Genomic DNA, 24,137 nt, shown 5'->3' with positions numbered 1-24,137 from the left:
ATGGTCAGTTGTTGCCTACATTATTTTCGTTAAAACAACGACTGCAAAATCTTCAAGAAAAAAATCTGCGACACACCGGTTTTATTCTATCTAATTTACTAACTTCTTTGCATAAGCGATTTGCAAAATTTTTTGAATTGTCTCCAGAAGCGAATGAAGCAATTATTGCTTCATGTTTTCATCCATTATTTAAATTTAAAAAATGGTTGCCAGAAAGTTTAGAATCTGAAAGAAAACGCATACAAAATTTGTGTGTCAACTCTATGGAAACAATGAAAACTAGTATATCTGAACAGGCTGGCACTACTAGTGGTAATACTAGTGATACAGACGAAGATTTTTTCATTTTTTCTCATCCAAAAACAGAAAAACAGCAATCTCAACATCAATTAGAGTTTGCATCATTTATAAATGACAAATCAAAGTCTTTATCTTCTTTAAATACTTACCCATCTGTAAAAAAATTATTTATAAGATTTAACACAAGTTTATGTTCTTCTGCGGCTGTGGAGAGGCTATTTTCTTTTGCAGGGTTTATTCAATCGCCTACAAGACAATCACTTTCGGACAAATGTTTCCAAAAATTAATTTTTTTAAAAGGAAATTACACAATCATTTAAATGATAAATGGTCTTGTGAAAATGTGATTTTATTTATTTGTAGTTCGTTTTTTCAGTTCATTTTTAAAAATTCTATTTTACAATTAGGACCGGACTGGATAATTTTTTTACAGCTTTGATGCTATATCTTTATAGCGATGAATTTATATGACGATTTCACTATTCATAGCGAACAAATAACTTGTATTAGTTTTTTACTTTCTACGAGGCACGCGACGTAGGAACGTTTATTAGATAACTGAAACAAATCATTTAATTTGCTCCAATTCTAAATAAAAAGTATTTTGTATTTTAAAAATGTATTTTTTTTGGTATTTCAAATAAAAAATTTGGAAGTATTTTGTATTTTGTATTTCAAATTGAAAAACTAAGAGTATTTTGTATTTTGTATTTCAAATTAAAAAACTAAAAGTATTTTGTATTTTGTAATTCAAATACTAGATTGTCAGTATTTTGTATTTTGTATTTCAAATACTTTAATGATTGTATTTTGCCCAGCCCTGACTATAACCTATATATAATTAAAGTATAAAGTAAGTGTCAACATAAAATATTATTGGTAAATGCGATAGCGAACATTCACCTCATAGAATCGCTGTCTCAGCGTACCACGCGCGAATTCGCCAAAAAATACGGAAGTGCAACGAAGGATTTCGACATCGAATCACCTTCGTTTGCACTTTAACTTGACCGTACCATGACCCCGTATGGCCATGTTACTAAGCGATCCCCTCTCAAAAACCCTCCCAAAACAAGGGTTTAAATACGAATCACCGCGAGAGTCGAAAACCACGACGAACAGTCGAAAACCAAGTGCAACGTAACCAAGTGTAACTGCGGACCGAGCTAAGTACGCCAGAATTTAGAATAATTACTGAGCCTACGCAGAATAGAGGCAAGGGCAGAAAAGGAATCCAATTAAATAAGGACGTTAGATAAGACTGGCTTTGTATTAATAAAGATATAATTGTACTAAATCTACAACTTTTTTGACAACTGATAAAAGGAAACAGCAGTTTCTCAGCTCCTCTCCTTCGACGACCTGAGATATTCATATCTCCCGACTGCACCCCACACCCCGTGCCGTTTCGGACACAACATTTTGATTCCGACCGAAAATACGCCATCCGGATCGGAAGTTGAATTTTTTTAGGGAAACATGATACTTTTTATTACAGATTCGAATTATACGTGAAAAAATAAGAAACTTTTGTATCAAACGTTTTTTCTGAAAGTGCCTCAATTTTAAAATTGACCTTGAAAGTAACTGTGATGAATAATGAACACTGCGCGACAATTCGTTCCGTGGCCCCTCTCACGGGGCAAAGGGGATGTAGAAATATATCATAGCGCCATCAGCCGGCAGCGGCCAACTAGTCCTGATTTATCGATCTAATTACCGATCGCTATAAAATAATACTCTGGGTCGATAATGGACTGATTTGGTAATACACACGCGCGATTTAACTATACGAAAATAAATCATTAATATAAGCAGGCAGGAAAGGAATGAATGATACGTTAAAATACAATGTTTTTTAAACATTTTTAAATGAAATTTTCGCACGAATGTTCCAACGTAAAATAAATTGGACTCTGAAAAAAATCATTTTAATCAATGGTTTAGAAAAAAATTATTTAACAAATTCAGTCTACCATTCTATTCTAGCATTCAGTCTACTATTTTATGCAAGAATAATGTTAATTACACGGTGACTATCTTCTTTTATATTAACTTTTACATCTCTTCATTCTATACAAAAACAAATAAACATTGTTATGAAAAGACAATCGCCAGAACCGATGTTCAATTGTTACTTTTTTTATCAAGTCCTCTTTACTCATGCAACAATGGCACTTAGCGATTTTACTCATGATCAGATCGTAGGTTTGTGGGAAGCAGGTATGAATGTGAATGATGACATTGCACATCGCATTGAGTGTAATGAGAGAACAGTGAGAAAATTAATCAATTGGTGGCAGGAAGAGGGTTATGATCTTACAGACAGACGTAAAAATAACCGTGGACGGCGATCTACGTTTGTTGAAGAAAATATATCTTTAGTCAGACAGGTAGATGAAAATCCTTTTCTTCCGGTCTCGCACTCTGTAAAGGAATTAAATTTACAGATAAGCAATAGAACAGCGCAAAGACGTTTGCACGAAGCGAATGTGCACTGTCATCATCCTGCACGTAAAATTCCATTGACGAATCGACATCGCGATAATCGTGTCGCTTTTGCGCTGCATCAATTAAATACCGCGTCATCGAAAGATTGGGATCGAACTATCTAGACGAACTATTGACGAGAAGGTATTTTGTTCGGCAGACGATCGACGTCTGTTTGTCTGGAGACCTGAAGGTCATCGATTAAATGAAAAATATGTGCTTCCTTATGGGAAGAGTGGCATTACTTGTACTATGTGGGGGTAGATTAGTTCTCATTGTCCGGGAGAACTAGTCGAAGTGTCATCGCATATGGACGTCTTCGAATATAGATATTCTGGAGGACATTTTGCTGCCAAGTGTTCGCAGAATCTATAGTGAAGACAATATGCCGACATTTCAACTAGTTCAGGATAATAATCCAGTGCACACCGCCGGCATAGTACAAGAATGGTTTGCTCAACACCCAGAAATTGAAGTCCTTGATTGGCCAGCGAAATCGCCGGATCTTAATTTAATTGAAAATACTTGGGCAGCAATTGTAAATTCGTGAGATCTTGGCCATGAAAGAACTAAAGCACAATTAATTATGCATACAAAGAATGCGTGGAAAAATCTCAGGCAGAAGCCTGAACTTTTCACAAACCTACGCAGATCCATCGAGAAGAGGCTCAATCAAGTTGTTGCGCAAAATGGGTGGTGAACTGACTACTGAACAAGTTCTTTTAAGAGCTAACTAAACGATTCTTCTTAGAGCTCAATTTATTTTATGTTGAAACATTCGTGCGGAAATTTCATTTAAAAATTTTTAAAAAACATTGTATTTTAACGTATTATTCATTCCTTTTCTGCCTCCTTATATTAATGATTTATTTTCGTATAGTTAAACCGCACGTGTGTATTACCAGCTCTGTCCATTATCGACTCAGAGTATTATTTTGTAGCGATCGGTAATTAAATCGATAAATCAGGACTAGTTGGCCGCTGCCGGCTGATGGCGCTATGATATATTTCTACGTCCCCCTTTGCCCCGCGAAAGGGGCCATGGAACGAATCGTTGTCGCGCAATAAACTTCAAATGTTCTGTGGCGCAACTAATAACAAGGATGTGTGTGTGCTTGAATGTACGATACTTTATGAACGTTCACACACACGTTTCTGAGTGAGTGAGGTGTATGTTCAAGCAAAATATTCAAAGTGAGCACCGTTCGCTGCGATGCAAGCATTTATTCAAGATCAATTTTAAGATTGAGGCACTTTTAAAAAAAACGTTTGTTATATAACAAAAGTTTCTTATTTTTTCACGTACAATTAGAATCTATAATAAAAAATATTCTCCTAAAAAAATTCAACTTCGGTTGGAATCAAAAGTTGAAAATGTCACCATTTGATAGAGCATATCCGATTTACTAAAAATTGTTCGCGATTTTTGATAAAAGCCATTTATTTTCATTTTAAAAGAGATGTACAGGTGGTCTGTGATATATATATATATATATATATATATATATATATATATACAGGGTGTTCAAAAAGTTCCGGTACGGGGGAATAACTCGAAAAGTAAGGATCGGACAAAGAAACTTTTCGGACAAAAGTTGTAGGGCTTACTCCGAGCTTTTATCTCGTGACCTTGAGTTTGACCTTGAGCTTGACCTTCAAGGTTATTTGAAGGTCAAAGTGTTTTTTTAAAATGGGAACCCCTATTTTTGATAGCGAGTTATGAGGCTTCAAATCATTTCTTAATTTTACATAAACCGTAAAATATTCACTTTTCGATTATTTTACCTTAATACTTTTATGTACAAAATAATGAAAGGAATCAATTGGTCTAAAAAAAAACACATAATTGTTCCGAAGAAAAAATATGTAATTTGCAATTAACAATTACATATTTTTTCTTAAAAACAACTGTATGTTTTCTTTACACCAATTGATTCCTCTCATTATTTTGTACATAAAAGTATTAAGGTAAAATAATCGAAAAGTGAATATTTTACAAGATATTTTACGGTTTATGTAAAATTAAGAAATGATTTGAAGCCTCATAACTCGATAAATGCTTGAGGGAAAAATATTTTATTATAGTGTTTTGGAAAGCTCTCGAGGTCAACTATAAGAATATACAATCAAAAATAGGGGTTCCCATTTAAAAAAACACTTTGACCTTCAAATAACCTTGAAGGTCAAGCTCAAGGTCAAACTCAAGGTCACGAGATAAAAGCTCGGAGTAAGCTCTACAACTTTTGTCCGAAAAGTTTCTTTGTCCGACCCTTACTTTTCGAGTTATTCCCCCGTACCGGGACTTTTTGAACACCCTGAATATATATATATATATATATATATATATATATATATATGTATATACACATATATACAGAGTGGCCCCGAACATTCCAGCCAGACTTTGAGATCTTATAAGAAATTCTGAACACAAAATTTCCTATAAACATGAGTCGAAAAATGCTTCCTTAAGAAGTTATCGCTCAAAAACCTCTGAAGAAGGAAGAGCAAAAGGTGAAAAGAAAATGAAATAAAAAGAAAATAAATTTAATCTAAATAAATTTCTTGAAAAAAAAACGATAAAAATAAAAATCTTTTTCTTTTATGAAACTAAAATAATTTTTTTTGTTTTAACTAATATTTTAGTAATAGCACGTAATAATAGAAAATGAATAAAGACGTTTTTCAAGAAATTTATTTAGTTTCATTTTCTTTTTATTTCATTTTCTTTTCACCTTTTGCTCTTCCTTCAGAGGTTTTTGAGCGATAACTTCTTAAGGAAGCATTTTTCGACCCATGTTTATAGGAAATTTTTTGTTCAGAATTAAATTTCCTATAAGATCTCAAAGTCTGGCTGGAATGTTCGGGCGGGGGGAGGGGGCATATACACGGTGGGCCATTTTAATCGATGCACTCGAATATCTCGAAAACAGCACTCTTCAGAAAGAAATGTTTCAAACAAAAATTGTAGGGTGTGAAGGGGGACATAAGATGGTAGCATTGGTTTGACCTTGGAAAGTCATTTGAAGGTCACATAAAAGTCACCTTCAATTTCTTAAATTGAACCCACTATTTTTAATTACATATTCTTGTAGCTTATCTCGAGAGCTTTCCAAAACACTACAGACAAATGTTTTTTCATTAAATACTTTTTGAGTTATAAGGCTTCAAAGTTTTTGCAGTACTTCGATATAAAATGCAAAATATCTCGTAAAATATTTAGTTTTCGGTAGTCTTACCCTAATACTTTTATGCACAGGATAATGAGACAAAACTATTGGTGCAAAGAAAACGTATGATTGTTTATGATAAAAAATGTGTAATTTGCAATGCACTTTTTGTTACAGGGTGAGGAAAAAGTACCGGGACACCTAAATAACTTCTGAACGGTTTGAGATATCGGATTGAAATTTACAAGGTTACAATGGTATCACACAATCTATCACATAACACCAAAAACGCCCATTTTGACACTTTCGGGGGGCGGCGGGAGGGAGGGCGAGAAAATTTTAAATGGAATGTGGGGTCGAGTGAGGGTTCGTTTGAAAGAGCTTTTCGAGATGAGAACAACGCGATGTCGCCGAGGTCTCTACGATTTTTTTTCGCAGAGTTATGATCATTTAAACATTGAGATTTCGCAGTAGCGGAGGGCCCACGACGAGGACGTGAGAAAGACTTTCCGCGGACACGTGTGGATAAAATTGCATGTAGGAAGGCATGTGGGGTGTGCATGCTTGCGCAGTAATTAACGGCTCCAAACCACCTCTGCTGTGTGCGTGCGTGCGTGTGTGTGTGTGTGTGTGTGTGTGTGTGTGTGTGTGTGTGTGTGTAGGTGGGTGGGTGGGTGTGCGTGTGTGCGCGCGCGCGCGCGCGCGTGTGTGTATGTGTGTATGTGTGTGCAAGACCGAGGATGTAGTATGTAATTAACTAAGGCAAGTATAGGAAGGTTTATATCAATTGTTCAAAATGTGCACCGTCAACTGTTTGACAACAGGCTATCTGATGATAAAAAGATGAAACGGCATTTTGAATGTAATTATGAGGGATAAGAGCAGCTTCCTGAAGAATCCGATTTTGTAATTCATCCAGATTTTGTGGTTTCGTTTTGTAAACTCTTTCTTTTAAATAACCCAAACTTCGAGGAAGAACCTAGAAACGAAAAACTGAGAGCACATGTGCTATCGATAAATGGCACTGCTACGGTTTTGGGAATAATTCATGCACACGCACACCCACCCACCCACCCACCCACCCACACATACACCCACACACGCGCGCGCGCGCGCACGCACGCACGCACGCACACACACGCACACAGCAGAGGTGGTTTGGAGTCGTTAATTACTGCGCAAGCACGCACACCCCACATGCCTTCCTACATGCAATTTTATCCACACGTATCCGCGGAAAGTCTTTCTCACGTCCTCGTCGTGGGCCCTCCGCTACTGCGAAATCTCAATGTTTAAATATATCATAACTCTGCGAAAAAAAATCGTAGAGACCTCGGCGACATCGCGTTGTTCTCATCTCGAAAAGCTCTTTCAAACGAACCCTCACTCGACCCTACATTCCATTTAAAATTTTCTCGCCCTCCCTCCCCCCCGCCCCCCGGGGGTGTCAAAATGGGCGTTTTTGGTGTTATGTGATAGATTGTGTGATACCATTGTAACCTTGTAAATTTCAATCCGATATCTCAAACCGTTCAGAAGTTATTTAGGTGTCCCGGTACTTTTTCCTCACCCTGTATATATATATATATATATATATATATATATATATATATAAGTTAGGACACCTTATATGTATAAGTATGTACAGAGTGTCTATAAAGTTTCTTCTATTTCCTATATTTTAGAAGCGGTTCAAAATTACAAAAATCGTGAAATATATTCATTTTTTCAAAGGGCTCCCGTGGAATTGTTAGTTTCACATCGGGCGTCTCCTTTGGTGATGGATCGAGGATCGCTCCCCGGCTTGCCGGAGGGTATCAGGGAAATAAAATACCCGGGGTGGACCAAAACTAACAGTTAAATCATGACAATGGAGAAAACGCAACCGGATTACCCTAGATGGTAATTCGGCGATTGACCCGGGCAATCCACCCTCATTAGAGGCGAGATCCATGGATTTTGGGGGTGGCCACTGTTGGAACTGTTGTTTTTTAATAATAAACACTACAAATGTAGTAGTTATTGGAAAAATTGAATCAAAAACTCAGAAAGAAATGTATTTATGGAAAGCCTGAAAACAGGCGGAAGACAGAATAAGACAGCTCAAAAAAATTGTAAAAGATTTACGAAAAGAGGAAGTCTCCAAACAAGCAAGGTATGAGACAAACGAAGAACTGGAGAGGGAAACTGGCTGGAGTGTAAATAGAATAACCAGAAAAAAACGAAAGGCTAATTCATCGCTGGAATCTTTCCCTTTACGGACGGAAACTATAGATAAAAATAACAATGATAAAACAAGTATGCTTCCGCCAATTTTTGTGAGCGACGTTAAAAACTTTAATATATTCAAAGAAATATTACTCCAAAGTGCCAACAATGATATTAACTTTAAAACAATGGCTAACAATGAAATTAAAATAAATACGACTGACAACGACGACTTTCGCGCCACTATTCATCTCCTCAGAAATGCTAAATCACAGGAGAACCATAAACTGCATAATATAGATTATCATACATATGTAAACAATCAAAACTTGATAAAATCATAAGAAGAGGTCTACATCCTTCGACTAATATCACAGATATTAAAGAAGCTAGCCAAAATAGGACAGGAGGCTATTCGCATATCAAACATTATAATCAAAAAGAAAATTAATGCGACACTGACTAAAGTCGCGTCCATATTCTACATAGATTTGATCACTAAGACAAATAACAAAGATATCTATCTCAACGGGTTAGAATTCAAAGGAATACCGCAGCTCATAATAACATTACCATTCTGTCAAAATCATCCGATAAAATAGTCAGTGAGAGCTCTGATCAAATTGTAACCAAATACTCCAAACAGCTCCTAGTCTGGAGCTATGAAACCGACTATATAGGACATCTGAAATTTACTCTATGATATACAGCAAAAATTCGCAGCCATTGATCGCAGACTGGATATAATAGACAAAAATAACATCCACATATCACAAACTTCCGTCAAAGGGAAGAAAAAGAAATAATAGGAACATCATCTAGAATAGTAATATGGAACACTAATGGCCTGACGTTAGAGAGCAGTAGAGAGCTTGAAACGTTCCTAGTGTACAATAATATTGACATCGCATACTACCTAAGTGGATAAAGCTCATGCTGGCTCAGAGATCATCAGAGATCATTATAAAGAATAAAGTCAAATATCATCTACAGGATGAAATTCGGAAAGAATACATCCAAGTTACTGCTATAATGATACAACAACGTAGACCTTATTTTAGCGGAGTATTTTAGCTGCGTATTGTCCACATCACAATATAAAAAATGACCAGTTCTCTGAAGTGCTGAATAGTCTTGGGCCATACTTCATACTCGGGGGGCGACTTCAACGCGAAACATATGACATGAGGGTCTTGTTTGATTACGCTCGAAGGTGGAGAGTTGTTTAACGCAATAAGTGCTTGCGGGTGCAATCTCATTTCATCGCGCAAACCAACTTACTGGCCTACAGACAAAGATAAGATATCTGATCTTATTGATTTTTATATATCAAAAGGTATCTCTGCCAATTACCTAGATGTAAAACACGTGGATGACCTTTCATCAGAGAAATCATGTATCCAAGTTGATGACCAGTAATATGACAACAGTATATAAGTATATGACAACAGTAACTATCAATATATGACAACAGTGATACGTAGACGAAGAAAATATGCACTCACTATGGTACTATAATAAACACACAGACTGGGGCAAATTCAGAACGGTACTGGACAGATTGATTGATCTGAAGGTTAGACTCAAAACCATTGAAGAATTAGAAGCACAAACTCAAAATCTAGTGAATGTAATTCATAAGGTAGCAAAAAATTCAACATCAGTCTCCAAAGATGTCTTAACTCAAGCATTCTGTTACCCAATCAAGATAAGAGAATTGATCAAAAAAAAGGAGGAAAGCACGACGCATCTGGCACCAAGACTATCGGCTGACAAAAACTCATTTAATCGAATCAGCAATCAGCTAAATCGCCTAATAAAAGATACAAACAAGAAAAACTTCACTGCACAGGGCCGGCGGAAAACGTGGTGTAGGTGAGGGTAAACACCACTCGGAAAATTCCCGTGTGGTGAATTCAACCGTCGGCGAATTGATATTGGCGAGAGAAACTCAGCTATATTTTGTTCATTTTTGTACAGCGCGCTGGCAATCCAGCCAATCAGAATACGACGAGTTGGCGAGTCTCTTTTTATAGGGTCTTACATCACTGCATGTAGGCTACGGTCAAACGGATGCTACAGATGCTTCGAAGCGTTTGATCGACCAATCAGAATAAAGAAATTTACATTCTTTTTATTTTGATTGGTCGATGAAACGCTTCCGAAGCATCTGCAGCATCCGCTTGACCGTAGCCGTAGTAGCATGTGGAGAGGATGCGCATAAGGCTGGTTCTACATTAGTCGCAAGACGATCGCAAACGTCTTGCGACAGCCAATCAAAAGCGTCAATTTTAAAATTGATGCTTCCGATTGGATGTCGCAAGACGCTTGCGATCGCCTTGCGACTAATGTAGAACCAGCCTAATGCGTATAAAATCAGGACCGTTATCTAGAATATGGCGCCTAATGCGTATTATACGTGTCAAGTGGCAGTCAAGATTCTTGGTCGAGCGGTCACGCGAGGTGAATTCACAGTTATCGATAGCTTGTTTCGGGAGTATTAGTCACATTGAGATCACGTGCGCGATTTGTAACGCTTGAATTCGTGACTTCATGTTCAATTCGTGTGTGAAAGTGTTGTCAGTGTAAACTCGCTTTCTTCGACTTAATCTCGAGAAGTAAGCAAATTTTTTTCTTACTATTTAATTATAATATTGCTACGTATTAAGAAATAAATATTTTATATATGTTGTTTGTTCGACAGCGATAATACGAGGTCGTGCCGTTTCAAGGACAACACGTTTGCTTACACGAGGTTATATTTGCACATACACACGTGTATAATTCGTGTGTGAAAGTATTGTCAGTGTGTAGACATAGGTCTCGATATCCAGATAGTATACAGATCAGTGGGGTATCCGAACGCAGCCTTACAAGTCACGTAGCATCACGTAGTCACGTGACAAGCAATACAATAGTGAAGCGAACAAAACCGGTGTTTGAGATGTCGAGAGAATGGATAAGTTCGTCATCAAAGTGAGACATCAAAGCAAGAGAGACAACGAAGAAAGCACCGCCAATGCTCTTCGCCCTATTCAGCTAAGCGAACGCAATCGATGTGGAAGCGACGTGGAATCAATCTTAACCTCAAACAGTGACGAAGATCTAAATGTTAAATGTAGAAGAGTTGATGAAAATCAAGAAAATTGTGCAAATGTGACTCGAAATCGTAAGTAATTGCATATTGCATAAAATAAAAAATAATGCAAACAAAAACAATGCATTCAAAATAATGCATACAAAAATATTATTATCAATATTATTATACAGTATCAGTGTTATTTCCACGGTGGCAGAAGGCAAATCCTTGGCTTGAATTTAATCCAAATAAGAAAGCAATTTGCACTATTTGTACTGAAGCGTCGAAGAAAAAATTAATTTTGTCTTACGATTCACGCGCTCTGAAGTCAAAGGAAGCCTGAGTCGACACAGGATTTAACACCTGGCATAACGCTACGTCCAGAATCAAGAAACATTCAACAAGTTCATTACACATAGACAGTACTGAAGCTCTAGCAAAACTGAAGACAGTAAACATTATTCAACGTTTATCAAGTGCAACAGAAAAGCAAATGATGAATCACCGGACAGCACTGCGAAAAATTTTCAGTACCTTAAAAGTATTAGCAAAACAAGGGCTGCCCTTGCGTGGCATCAATAACGATGAAAATTCGAACTTTATACAAATATTAAAAGCACGCGCAGAAGATGTATCGGAACTGGAATCGTGGCTGAAACGGAATGGCCACAAATGGTTACATCATGATGTGCAAAACGAAATATTAGAACTCATGGTTGCAAAAGTTATGTCAGAAAATCTTGCGGAAATAAGACAAGCAGAATTCTGTGCGTTACTTTTGGACGAAACTTCTGACTTGTCGAAGATCGAACAGATATCGATATGTTTGAGAATTGTTTCACAAAATCTTGTGTCGTCAGAATTTTTTCTCGGATTTTACTCCACGTCTTCCACGAAGGCCGAAACTCTATTCCAAATCGTCCAAGATGTTTTTCTTCGCTTCAATTTGCCACTTACAAAACTTAGAGGCCAATGTTACGACGGAGCAGCGAATGTTTCGGGAAAAATAACTGGTTTGCAAACTCGACTCAGGGAAATTGAACCTCGTGCTTTATATGTACATTGCAATGCCCATAACCTGAATCTTGTGGTCCAGGATGCCATGGAAGGAGTTCCAGCTACAAGAAAATTCATAGGAGTAGTAAAAGATATGATCAATTTTGTAAAAGATTCACCGAAACGTATCTCGCAATTTCAACAACTCCAGTCAGAAAGAGAATCAGAATCAGAAAGTTCCACGAATAAAAACTTTGCCCTCGCCGCCTACTGCCCAACCAGGTATTTTGATCGCATAATTTCAGTTTTATACAGACAGAATTTTCAGCAGTTTCAGCTCATGTATTTGCGAATGTATGTTACAGGTGGGTCATGCGAATAAGTTCTCTGAAAACAGTCCGAGCCAACTACGAATCACTGATGAAATTTTTCATGGAGCGGATTACAGATTGTGAAGTCGACAGCATCGTCTCGGCCAAAGCATCAGGATATTTTGAACATATGAGAACTTTTGAGTTTTTCTTTTTTTTAACAATGATAATTGAATTACTTGATCGGATAGAAATTTTGAATAAAGACCTTCAGAACTCGGAACTAAGCGTGAATGACTCGTATCGAAAAATCGAGGGAGTAATGTATTATATAAATGTATCTCGCGATTCCAAATTCGAAATAATTTGGCAGAAAAGCAATGACGGAGTAAAAGAATTAGATATTGATGAACCACAGCTACCGCGTCAACGGAAAATTCCAAAGCGATTAGATACGAGCAATACCGAGAATCTTGTTTTTAAAACTCCGAAAGAAATGTACCGCAAAATATATTTTGAAATTTACGACCGAGTTTTGACATCTTTAAACAATCGTTTTGATACGGAAGCAGCTCGATTTCTCAAATCTTTAGAAGCCTTTGCCGTTGGCGAATCTACAAATGTTACAGAAATTATCAATTTTTATGGAGACGACTTTGAAAAAGATCGACTTATCAGCGATAGGGATATGCTTTTGAATCTGACGAGCAGAAGTAATGTTAAAGTATCAAATTTAAGGGAAATTGTTAATTTTTTACGCAAAAACGAATGGAGTATGGGGCTCATTCCCGACTATGTCAAATTTATAAAATTGCTAATGACAATCCCGGGTTCGTCATGCACCAATGAAAGAAGTTTTTCTGTTCTTCGGCGATTAAAAAATTATCTGAGAACAACAATGTTGCAAGATCGACTTAACCATGTAGCAATATTACATATATACAACGACATAACTGATAAACTCGATATTGAAATTTTAATGGACGAATTTATAGCTCGAAATGTAAAACGTACAACGGTATTTGCATTGTCCAAAAAATAAATAAACTGTTTAACTGTATTTCTGCTATTGAAAAATTTAAAATTTTTGGAGGGACCTCCCCCCCGGTCAACAATCCTGGTCACCACTCGGGCTGTACTTGTTCCGCCAGCCCTGTCACTGCATATTTAGAAAATCTTTTTGCTAATGCAGACTTAAACTATTTTCATTGGAAGGCAACTGTTACGTCCCCCGCGCTAAAAATTTTACCCACTGCAGATAAATACGACTAATTAATGTACCGATACCAGATCTCGACCACACCGTCTTAAGCTAAAACGTAATGTTACCGACCAATCCTCAAGCTAGTTCATGAAAACGCCGAGAGATGGCCAAGACGCCACCCCCACCACCGGAAAACACCCCCACGAGTTCAACCCTTTCCATCCCTGACCCGCACAAACCAAGGGACCTCGAGTCAGTCCCAAAAATCAGCACTTCTATCTCGAGCGCCGAGCGAGCCACTTCTCTTCCAGAAGTGCTCCTCAGACCCGCGATACTATTTCCACTACATTACCATTCCGATCATGTTTCTATTTCCGACTTCGTTACCATTTCCGACAATTCATTGTGATTTTACTATTTCTCGATTGCGATACTACTACCGTTTATACTATTATATCCAGCGTCGATAGCTCTCGAACCGAAGCGACACTTGTAACACTACCATCGTAAGTAAATAAAATTGTAAAACATATACATACATATATCGATGTTCATTAAATACAACTAGCCCCTTGTTCGTATCTCCTTAAGATTCGGAGTAAACCTTACAACATTTTCAATAACCCTGGTTTCGACCATCAGAGATTAGTGGTAACACGGTGCTTACTCTCAGCACGGTTATTCGCTGCCTCTTAAATCCGCTGTTTGGTGCTAATACCCAGCACATCCAGCACTCCTTCCCTTGAGGGAACTTCGGTGCGAACAATCGCACGCTGTTCCCGAAATCCGTCACAATCCTATGGTCGAACCCAGCGCAATTATATTAATATAATCTTTTCTGTAGATGCCCAAAGCAAGGAGAGGCGGACACCTATACCACGCGCGCAAATTGTACTTTAATTATAAATACGACCCTGTTACCCAAGAGGACACAGCGACTTGTTGGGAACAGAAAGAATAGGTTTTGACCCTGAATACGAAGCATACTTCGATTCGCGACCATAAAAGAACCTAAGACCCTAAGGAAAGACATCAGAATTAAGACGATAGAATATTTTCCGTGGCCGCGTGAACTGAAGATAATAGATACCAGCCCGTTTCTACCGCCCTTGGAATACGCAGCAGGAAACCCAAGGAGAACCCGGTATCTCCAACTTCGCGCGGAAGTATTGCATACCGCGTACGGGGCTAGTACCCCCGAACATTGGGGAACTGCGGATCAAGCTATTATACTAGAATAACTTTCACATAACGAATTCTGCACTCAACACGCTCAAACAGGAAGACCGGAAACAAAAGGGGACCACTCGATTTCATTTTTATTGCTCCCAGACGAGGCAACCCTTTTTTTATTGCCCCTAAGACCTCCGCTACCTGACCCCAAGTTTTCCCTCGTCTAGCAAGGAATCAAAGAAATTATTTTCGAATAATATCAGTCCTACAAGTGTTTAATCTTCCTTCAATCTTGTAACTTATTAATTATAAATAAATTTATAAAACTATAATCTCGTCTTTACTAAATTAGACTATATCCACATGAATCCCGAAACCGTCCGCGACGAAGTACGCCGAAGGGTTCGAAACATCCGTTGCACATACATCTCCGGATTCGCACACCGAACCCATCTAATCCCTTATTGCACTTCTTGCTTCATAACCTCGGATAATATCATTAAGGACCCGTACGCGGATTTCAACGTTCACCTTGCTATAGACAGTACCACCTACAGTGGCGTCCATTGCACGGCTTGTTCTCGTAACTTAGCAAATTTCTTTTCCTTCGATTGCGACAAATGTACATCGGCCTATATTAACTTTATAATAGATTTAAGACGGCAAGGTGTAAACTATTATTCCCTACCCGATCCGATTAAGGTCTTCGTGGACGGCACAATCCCCGCCAGCTTTACCGTGCGAGATTTTCCATAATCGGCAAACGATCGGTAAGATTCTCGAATCAACAACCACCATCAGTCGGTAGTTCTAGTAACATCGCGACTATCGGTAACTAGCCGACAGGGAAATTTTTTCGTGCCCATTCGGTCCATCCCGCAGGTAGAAATCCATCGTCCAGATACCCTAGCCGTTGGGTAATCCCTAGGAGTCGAGCTCCTAAAATAACGGCACTGTCCGGCGCATAGTCCGAGTACTCGAAAGAGCCGCGACGTAACACAACACAGAAATTCAAATGTCAGAATCCTTCCAATAAAAGATGAACATGACAAATGGATGTGTTCTGATCAAGATAAGACAGATTTTTTGCTCGTCATTTGTATAGAGTGTTTCAAATGCACGATACCCAGTTGAATGTTGTATAAAAGCACACAATTGTGATGCTAAACTCAAGTTTGTTACGCTACTGGAGGTAGCGAAGGCAATAGACACACATATCAATCAAGAAAAACTCCTGGTGCTGATGAAATCTCTAACAAAATACTCAAAGAACTATCTAGAAAAAGAATTGTGCTTTTTACCTATATTTTCAATGCGTATATACGTCTCGAGTATGTTCCTGACTGTTTGAAAATAGCTCAGATAATTATGATCAAGAAACCTGATAAACCTGAAGAGGTCACATCTTACAGACTTGTATCTCTACTATCCGCATTTTCCAAACTCTTCGAAAAATTGCTTCACAAACGTCTAAAGCCTCTAATCAACTTGCCTGATCATCAACTCGGTTTCCGAAATCAGCACTCTAGATCAAGTATACTGAATAACGATGATCATTGAAAGATTCGAAGACAGGAAATACTGCTTTGCTGTTCCGCAGACCTTCGACAAAGCACGAAGGACTCAAGTATATGCTGTGACGTGACGCTTTTTGAGCTCCGTCACGGTTTCCCTGCCGAGGAAAACAGCGTGCGCGGGTCGTCTCTCGCGCCTGAGAGGAGACTACCGTTGGTTATTATTCAATTGTTTAGCCCTATTTTTTTAGCGAAATTTAAGACCCGCGATTCGAATACGGCTACCGTGCGTGCGTGCAAGATCGACAAGTTGTAAAGGAAGCTACCGCTAGACATCGAGGATACTGAAGATACTGAGGATACCGAGGATACCGAGGATACCACAGGAATAAGGTCAAGTAGTAAGATCCCGCGCCACCGCGGTGTGTTATAATGTAATTGGAAGTTGAATCTGCATTATTTCAGATTGTAAAAGAAACGGCAGCAAATACAGACAACGGTGATGAAGGCAACTTTCCAGGCAGCTGACTGGAAAAACAGAAATCTCGGAAGGAGACGCGGAGACGGCCTGGCCAGCCGACCACGTCCCCGAGGATCGGCATCACGAATTACCGTCGTTCACAAGTACTGGGCCCCTGCGTAAGGGCAACGCCGTACAACAGCAGCAATGTTCGAGGGGGCGGAGAATCAACCCCGTTTCCCCGAAATCGACAAGATGCGCGGAAGATCGGCGCGGGATTCGAGGGCCTTACGAGCACAGACGAAGATCGTCACTGTATGGTGAGCTAGTGACCAGTGCACAGCAACTAGAATCCGGAAGAGACAACCCTGAGGGAGCCGCCACCAACACTAATTGTAAGCCGTCGCACAGGTAGCCGACTAGAAAAATTACTCCGGGATCAGCTGGTGTCATCGTATCGAGATACCGTCACCGGGCGGCTATCGTACCGTAAAGAAAAATTACCGAGAAGTTGAAAACTTGTACCGTAATTATCGGACGCCAGCTGTCACCGGGGTCGCGGAATTGTCCCTCTCAGGGGTGTTCGTACCGACAGTCCGTAGTATTATGTATCGTTTCCGTACCGTTTAGAATTGTATCGTTTCTGTTAACATTTTTCTTGTATCGATACTTCGAGCGTGACGCGGCGATTTTTGATCGAGTATATCGCATACCGGAAGGCGGGATTTGAGCGAGTAATTTCTTCGCGAGCGTGTGTTACCGAGATTAAGAGAACGGCTCTGCAAGAATATTGTCCTGCGCGAAATCTCCGCCGAAAAGTATTTAACGTACCGCTTGTTCGAAATTTCCGTTACGCGGATGTTGTGATATTGTTAACGAAACCAAAAGGTCGTGCTGCGACCGTTACATCGGGTAAACAATTTCCGTCTACCTCCTTGAAACTACCGTTAAAGAAAGCTTTTGTTTTTCATCAAGACTTTGTCGAAAATCACCGTTAATTGCCGTAAGAAAAGGTTCGATTCGAGTTATATCGAACTTTATTAAAATCCGTATATCGTCTATTTCGGGTTAAAATTCCGTTTATTTCGTCGTTATCTATTGTTCTTTACCGTTAATTGTAGTTGAGCATAGAAGTTACCGTCACCATTGTGTGAAAATTCAGGTTCGATTTATATCGATATTGAGCACGAGGCTCGCGCCTCCAGGAGTGTTCGTAAACCATCCGCGTATAATCGTCTGTTCGTAAAATCCCCGTACACTGGTTACCGTTAATTACGTGGATTACCGCCAATAAACTAATTGAGAATTATACCGAAATTTGTTAGCGAGACGAACGTCTCGGCGTACGAGCCGAAACAGACGTAATTCGTTCTCGAGTTTGGTAGAGATTTCGCCGCTAAGGTTCACGGCCTTCGATTACCGTCATTACTGAAAGGCGAAAACTATTTTAATATCGTTTCTTTTTTTTTCTTTTCTTTTATTGCCGACTCAGAGTCAATATTTCAAGTAGCCTCTCTGAGAGTATTGTATCTGACCTTCGCATCAGCCGTTATAACGTGTCCTTTGTTTCCGCGATTTATAAGATAACCGTTATAGTTCGAAATTTATCTGCTTTACTTTATTATTTTATCTCGTGCCTTACGTTCTTGTATATTTACCGGTATATTTGCCGACTTTCCCGCTATTATATTAAATTTTATCGCTATTATATTCAAGTTACCGTTATTATATTAAATTTATCGCTATTATATTAAACTTTATCGCTATTATATTCAATTTACCGTTATTATACTAAATTTATCGCTATTATATCAAACTTATCTGGATTATATTAAATTTATCTATCTTATAGCAAAATCGATTATACTGTTCATTGTGTGTATTCTAACGTTACAATATATGTAATTAATTGTGAACAAAATAACTGAGTAGTCATTTCTCTCTCCCAACGATAATCTAGCGCTCTCTCTCCCTTACGATAAATACTTCGCAAAGAACTCTGCCCCTCTGCCATAAATTGAGCTTGCCGTTACCGTTTCGATATCGTGGCGCGGAAATACCGCGCCTGGCGCCCATATTCTACCTCCTTTTTTCTGGGAGATTCGGTTACCGTACTTTACCGCCATTTTAAGATACCGTACCGCCATTTTGAGATCCCGATACCGCCAATTACCGACACCGCCAAATTTGCACGCCACCTCCTCGGGAGCGGCGTTCCCGAGGCGGGCGACGGCGTCGCAAAGATTTTGCACCGACAGGAATGGTGTCCGGTATGTATGTGTGGACGGCCGATGTCATACGCACACACACGCGAAGCGCGCACATAGCCAAGAACTTATTACTTCATTAAATTTTACCTTTTTATATAATTTAATTATTATTTAATTTAATAGAATGAATGCTTTAGTGCACGCGGTTAAGATGCATTTCTTAAAGAAAGAAAAGAAATTACGTATATCAATATTAGAGCACAAGATACACGTATAGAAATAGCGCGGTATATGATTGTCTCGCTCGCACTCTCTCATCCGAGCGTCAAGCGAGAGAAAGGGCTATCGGACACCTCATAGTAACGATAGCTCCAGTACAACATGGAAGCCCACTACTCTATTATCCCATTTTCTCGCTGCCGGTCCGCATACATGTGCCATTCGCTTGTGGATGTGACGTCAGTGAGCGTCACATAAGCATACCGGAACACCATTCTGCCGATGCGTGTGCAGTTAAGAAAGATACTACTGAAAATTATTGTCGTCTTTTAGAATCATATCTCACTGATCGTAGCTTTAGGGTGGAGAGCATGAAGAAGCAAAATCGTACTTTTACCAAATAAAAGCTAATATACCTCAAGGTAATATCCTCGGATTCACTTTATATCTACTTTATACTGCAGATATTTCCACAGATAATAATACTATAATTGTAGGATATTGAGAACAATCTGCATTATCGACAAGAAGTAATACGAACTAGCGTGCACTGTCGTACTCTCTCTGTGTGATGTGTGTCGCTTTTGCGATATGTATGTAAGCCGGGAATGTGTCTAAAAATAAAAGTTGCTAAAACTTATTCACGCGGGCCGTTTATTGAGTTCTTCTAAATCTCTGTTCAAATAGTTATCAAGTAAGATACAGATTTAACAGCGGTGCCAGAAGTGAGATTGTTGGAAAAAAAAATGTCACAACTTATCTCGTCAAAATTATACAAGTGATATCTGCCATGATGGTAAATGCGATCCAGGCATCAATCGCAAATATCAACACCAAAACGAGCAGCATTGGACCCTTGATGACGACACAATCACGAACACCACATTTTACAATATCGGAATACCGTTCATCCGCGCACACATTGGTAGCTAACTACTTTAAGAGATTCGAATTGGCGCTTGAGCTAAGTAAAATTTCAAATCAGTATGCTAATTATGCACATGTCCACATGGGCACAGAACTAAACGATGCTCTTAAGTTTTTAATCAATCCACGAGTACCTGAAAAGCTCTTGTACGAGGAATTAAAGATAATCTTGATCTCCCATTTCGATCGAGCTAAGAATAAATACGCAGAGAGCATCAGATTTCGTCATATCACGCAGAGCGAGGAAACGATCACTAGTTTCGCCTTACGGCTATGACAAGGTGCAGCACATTGTGAGTATGAAGAATTTTTCGATAGGATGCTAACCGAGCAGCTACTTCATGGATCTCGTGAAATGTGCGACGAAATCGTCGCTAAGAAACCTGCAACGTTCGCCGAGGTCTTCCAAATTGTGAATGCGCTCGAAGCGACACGTCAAATAACGAACGAAGTAAAAGAATCTAGTAGTAATCATAAAAATCGCCGGCCCCAGAAGCTACGAATGAGTTAAGTTCCGCTTACGGTAAAACGCGACAAAAAGACATGACGTCAACGTTTGTCATCTCGCGGACGTAAATAGCGAAATTACCTCGACAAATCGAAACAGCAAAACTCGAGTGAGCTAAGTAATGATAATTCGTGCACAGAGATGGACATTATTTGAATAGAAACATTTAAAATGGAAATGCAAAATGCAAAATGCCTATTTTGTATTTTGTATTTAAAATATATTTTCCAAAAATTATTTTACATTTCCATTTAAATAGTTTTCATTATCCATTTCTATTTTTTTAAAAATAGAAAATAGGTAATAAAAACTTTTTCTTATAAACTAAAAATTAAACGAGATATTCTTTGATTTTATAATCGATATAGAAGACGTTCATAATGAATGCGTTCAGAAATCAGAAGTTCTTAAAACTTCTCGTCTTCCAAAGAAGACGTTCATAATGAATGCATTCAGAAATCAGAAGTTCTTAAAAAGTTCTCGAAAAAACAGCACGTTAATTGGCTACCACATAAACTTCCGCCGCGCTACAAGCTCTGCGCCACTGTAGCACACAGCATAGATCAGAGTCTACAGTTGACAGTTGCATTGTGACGACCTAAACGTATATGAACGTGTTCGGACGTGTCCTGACACCAGTGTTGGGTAGTATCTCTATACATGTATCTATACACGTATAGAGATACATTTGTGTATCTAAGCTGTATCTGAGATATATTTGAATTGTAGTATTTGTATCTGTATCTAGATACAAAAAACACAGTATCTGAACTGTTTTTCAGATACAATTTCAGATACATTTTTCGTATATTTTTTATTTTTAGCGGAAAACGTATGTCTCTTTTTGAAGGTTATTTTTGAACCGCCTATTTGTCAGAACCGCGTATTTGTCGTAAAGTCGTTGTCATAAAAAATTAACTAATCACAATGAATATTCTTCTCTAAATTCAACTGTGATTGGTCAATTTCTTACGACTACGACTTTACGACTCCCATTGTAGACCCCGCATAAGACTTAAGACTACGACTACCGACTACCGACTCATTGTAGACCCGGCATGATATAAAGATGCGTTTTGACATTCATCAATCTTTCGCTTTTAAGGAAAAGTTGATTGCCACTCGCCTTTTGTTGCACGATAAGTGTTTCCGTATTCGCCGTATTCCGTATTCTATGTGAAGGAGCCATTTGCTAGCCTGGTAGCCCTATGTAAATATTCTAGATGTAATTCGAAAAATAGTGCTAAAAAAAGTTATAACCTAAAAATTGCTAGCAAAATATTGCTAATTAATTTATAAAGATGTCTGCAACTCCTAGAATCTTAGATGGAGAACTATTTAAAATAATTTCCGACATTTCTGAGAATAAGAAAGAAAATTCGATGCAAGTAATAGCTGAATGTGTGACATGTAAAAATAAATACAGTGGGGCATTAAATGCAACAGGAAATTTTCATATGCATATTAAGGCAAGTATCTTTTTAAAAGTAGCACAGAAAATTAAAAGTTATATTTATATCTAAACATTTAATCTACCTAATAAAGTTTAAATCTTATTTTAGAATGTTAGCTAAATAATGTCTCATATATTTATTCTGACACATTTTTCTCAATAATTTGATGTCTCTCTTCTCTCTCTCTCTCTTCTCTCTCCTCTCCTTATATATATTTTTTTTCTTAATACAGAGAAAACATCCATCATTATTTAAAAAAGCTTTACAAAAGAAAGAAGCAGGACACAAAAATGCATTCTCAGAATCATGTGAAGTGTTCGATTCAGTACCTGCGAAGCAACCAAAACTGATGAAACAGAGTATATTAGTGAAGAACACTGTCTCAAAGAACAGGTATGCAAAATTATACTCAACATAGAATTTTACAATTATATAAATATATATAAAAATATAAATAAATAAAAACTGTTGTATATTTTTGTCTAGGTTATGAAACTTGTATTATCGTATATAATTGACGAAATGAGACCACTTGCAACTGTCGAAAAACCTTCATTCAAAAATCTTATATCGGGCTTATCAAATGTTGAGCTATCAACACGAAAAACTTTTAAAAAGAAAGTTGAAAAACAATTTGAATTGACCATTACTAAAATAAAAATGCAAGTTTCTAAAGCCCAGTTTGTTTGCACTACTGCAGATATTTGGAGTTGTACAAACCGAAGTTTTATGGGAATTACTTGCCACTATCTCGATGAGAGCTTAAGAAGAAAATCCTATGTACTGGCATGTCGCCGTATGAAATTTGCTCACACGCACATCGAAATAACAAAAATGCTATTTAATGTGCATCAAAATTTTGGATTATCTGTCGATAAGATCGTAGGGACAGTTACAGATAATGCTTCAAATTTTGGAAAAGCATTTCGTATATTTTCACTCGACGAAATTGAAGAAGACATTACTGTATCTGAATTTGAACTTCTAAATAATTTTGACGATGATGTCGAAGATTTTACTTTACCAACACAATATAAGTGTATGTCACATACATTGAATTTAATCGCAACTACAGATGCACGTGCAGCTCTATCCAATATTAGATACAAGAAATTATATAATTCTTCATTTGCTAAAGCAAGTGCATTATGGAATATAGTACATAAATCAACAAAAGCAGCAGATATTATTGAAGAAATAGCACATACTAAATTACTAGTTCCTTGCCCTACTCGTTGGAATTCATGTTATGATGCAGTTTGTAAATTACTATCGATTAAAAATCACTTAAACGAAATTTGTGATCGTTTAGAAAAGCCAAAGTTCAAAATGATCGAAATCGAGTTTTTTGAAGAATATATCGCAGTAATGAAGACTTTAGCATGTAGGGGAAGGTGGGGTAAAACGGTCCGCTGGGTAAAATGGACCAATTGCTAGATTTTACTAAATAATCTCATAATCTATATGATAATTATAAAATTGACTTCCTTTTTGGCACTTTTCAACTGTTCAAAAGTTGCATCGTCATGCCAACAGTCTAGCGTGAATTATTTATAAACAAACGTCAAGTTTTATAAAGCTGATTTTATGATGTAATTTTGATGTGTTATATTTTGAGTGGCTAACTCTATCAAAATTAAACATTTTCAATTTTAGTCTACATTTCTTTTTTCTGGATATCAGAAGGTAATATTTGTTGATGGATTACATTAAAATCGAAATTTTAATATAAATTAAAATATTATAACGCTAAATGTTGTCATATGGGTAAGAAGGACATGAAATTGTGGGGTAAAACGGATCAATCTAATATGCACTTTTTCCTGTTTCTTTTCTTTATAGTTCCCAAAAATGCCCAGAAATTATAAAAGAACATCTGATCGATGTAAATGGAGTGAGGAAAATTTACATGGA

At 37.8% G+C, this 24,137-nt stretch overlaps 2 protein-coding genes across 3 annotated transcripts in view; one reads left to right on the top strand and one right to left on the bottom strand.

The window, feature by feature from the left end:
• LOC112639830 (protein FAM136A-like) overlaps positions 1–24,137 on the bottom strand; it is a 76,909-nt gene that overhangs the window by 24,855 nt on the left and 27,917 nt on the right. The gene's annotated exons all lie outside the window — the stretch shown is intronic.
• On the top strand, positions 11,422–13,596 carry LOC105252681 (zinc finger MYM-type protein 1-like). The gene is made up of 2 exons (XM_025414982.1): positions 11,422–12,525; positions 12,609–13,596. The coding sequence occupies exons 1-2, from the start codon at positions 11,741–11,743 to the stop codon at positions 13,594–13,596; spliced, it is 1,773 nt and encodes a 590-aa protein (XP_025270767.1). The 5' UTR covers positions 11,422–11,740.

Source organism: Camponotus floridanus, unplaced genomic scaffold (assembly GCF_003227725.1).
Source record: "Camponotus floridanus strain SB8 unplaced genomic scaffold, Cflo_v7.5 scaffold92, whole genome shotgun sequence".
In the NCBI taxonomy this organism is placed as follows: Eukaryota; Metazoa; Arthropoda; class Insecta; order Hymenoptera; family Formicidae; genus Camponotus; species Camponotus floridanus.
Note: the sequence above shows the minus strand (reverse complement) of the source record. Positions and strands in the feature narration are given on the sequence as shown.

What these genes read in the sequence shown, in the direction of transcription:
- LOC105252681 (XM_025414982.1), top strand. Translation starts at nt 11,741, where the DNA reads ATGATGAATCACCGGACAGCACTGCGAAAAATTTTCAGTACCTTAAAA. An exon ending in GCCGCCTACTGCCCAACCAG is followed by an intron (nt 12,526 to 12,608) that starts GTATTTTGATCG and finishes TGTATGTTACAG; the next exon opens with GTGGGTCATGCGAATAAGTT.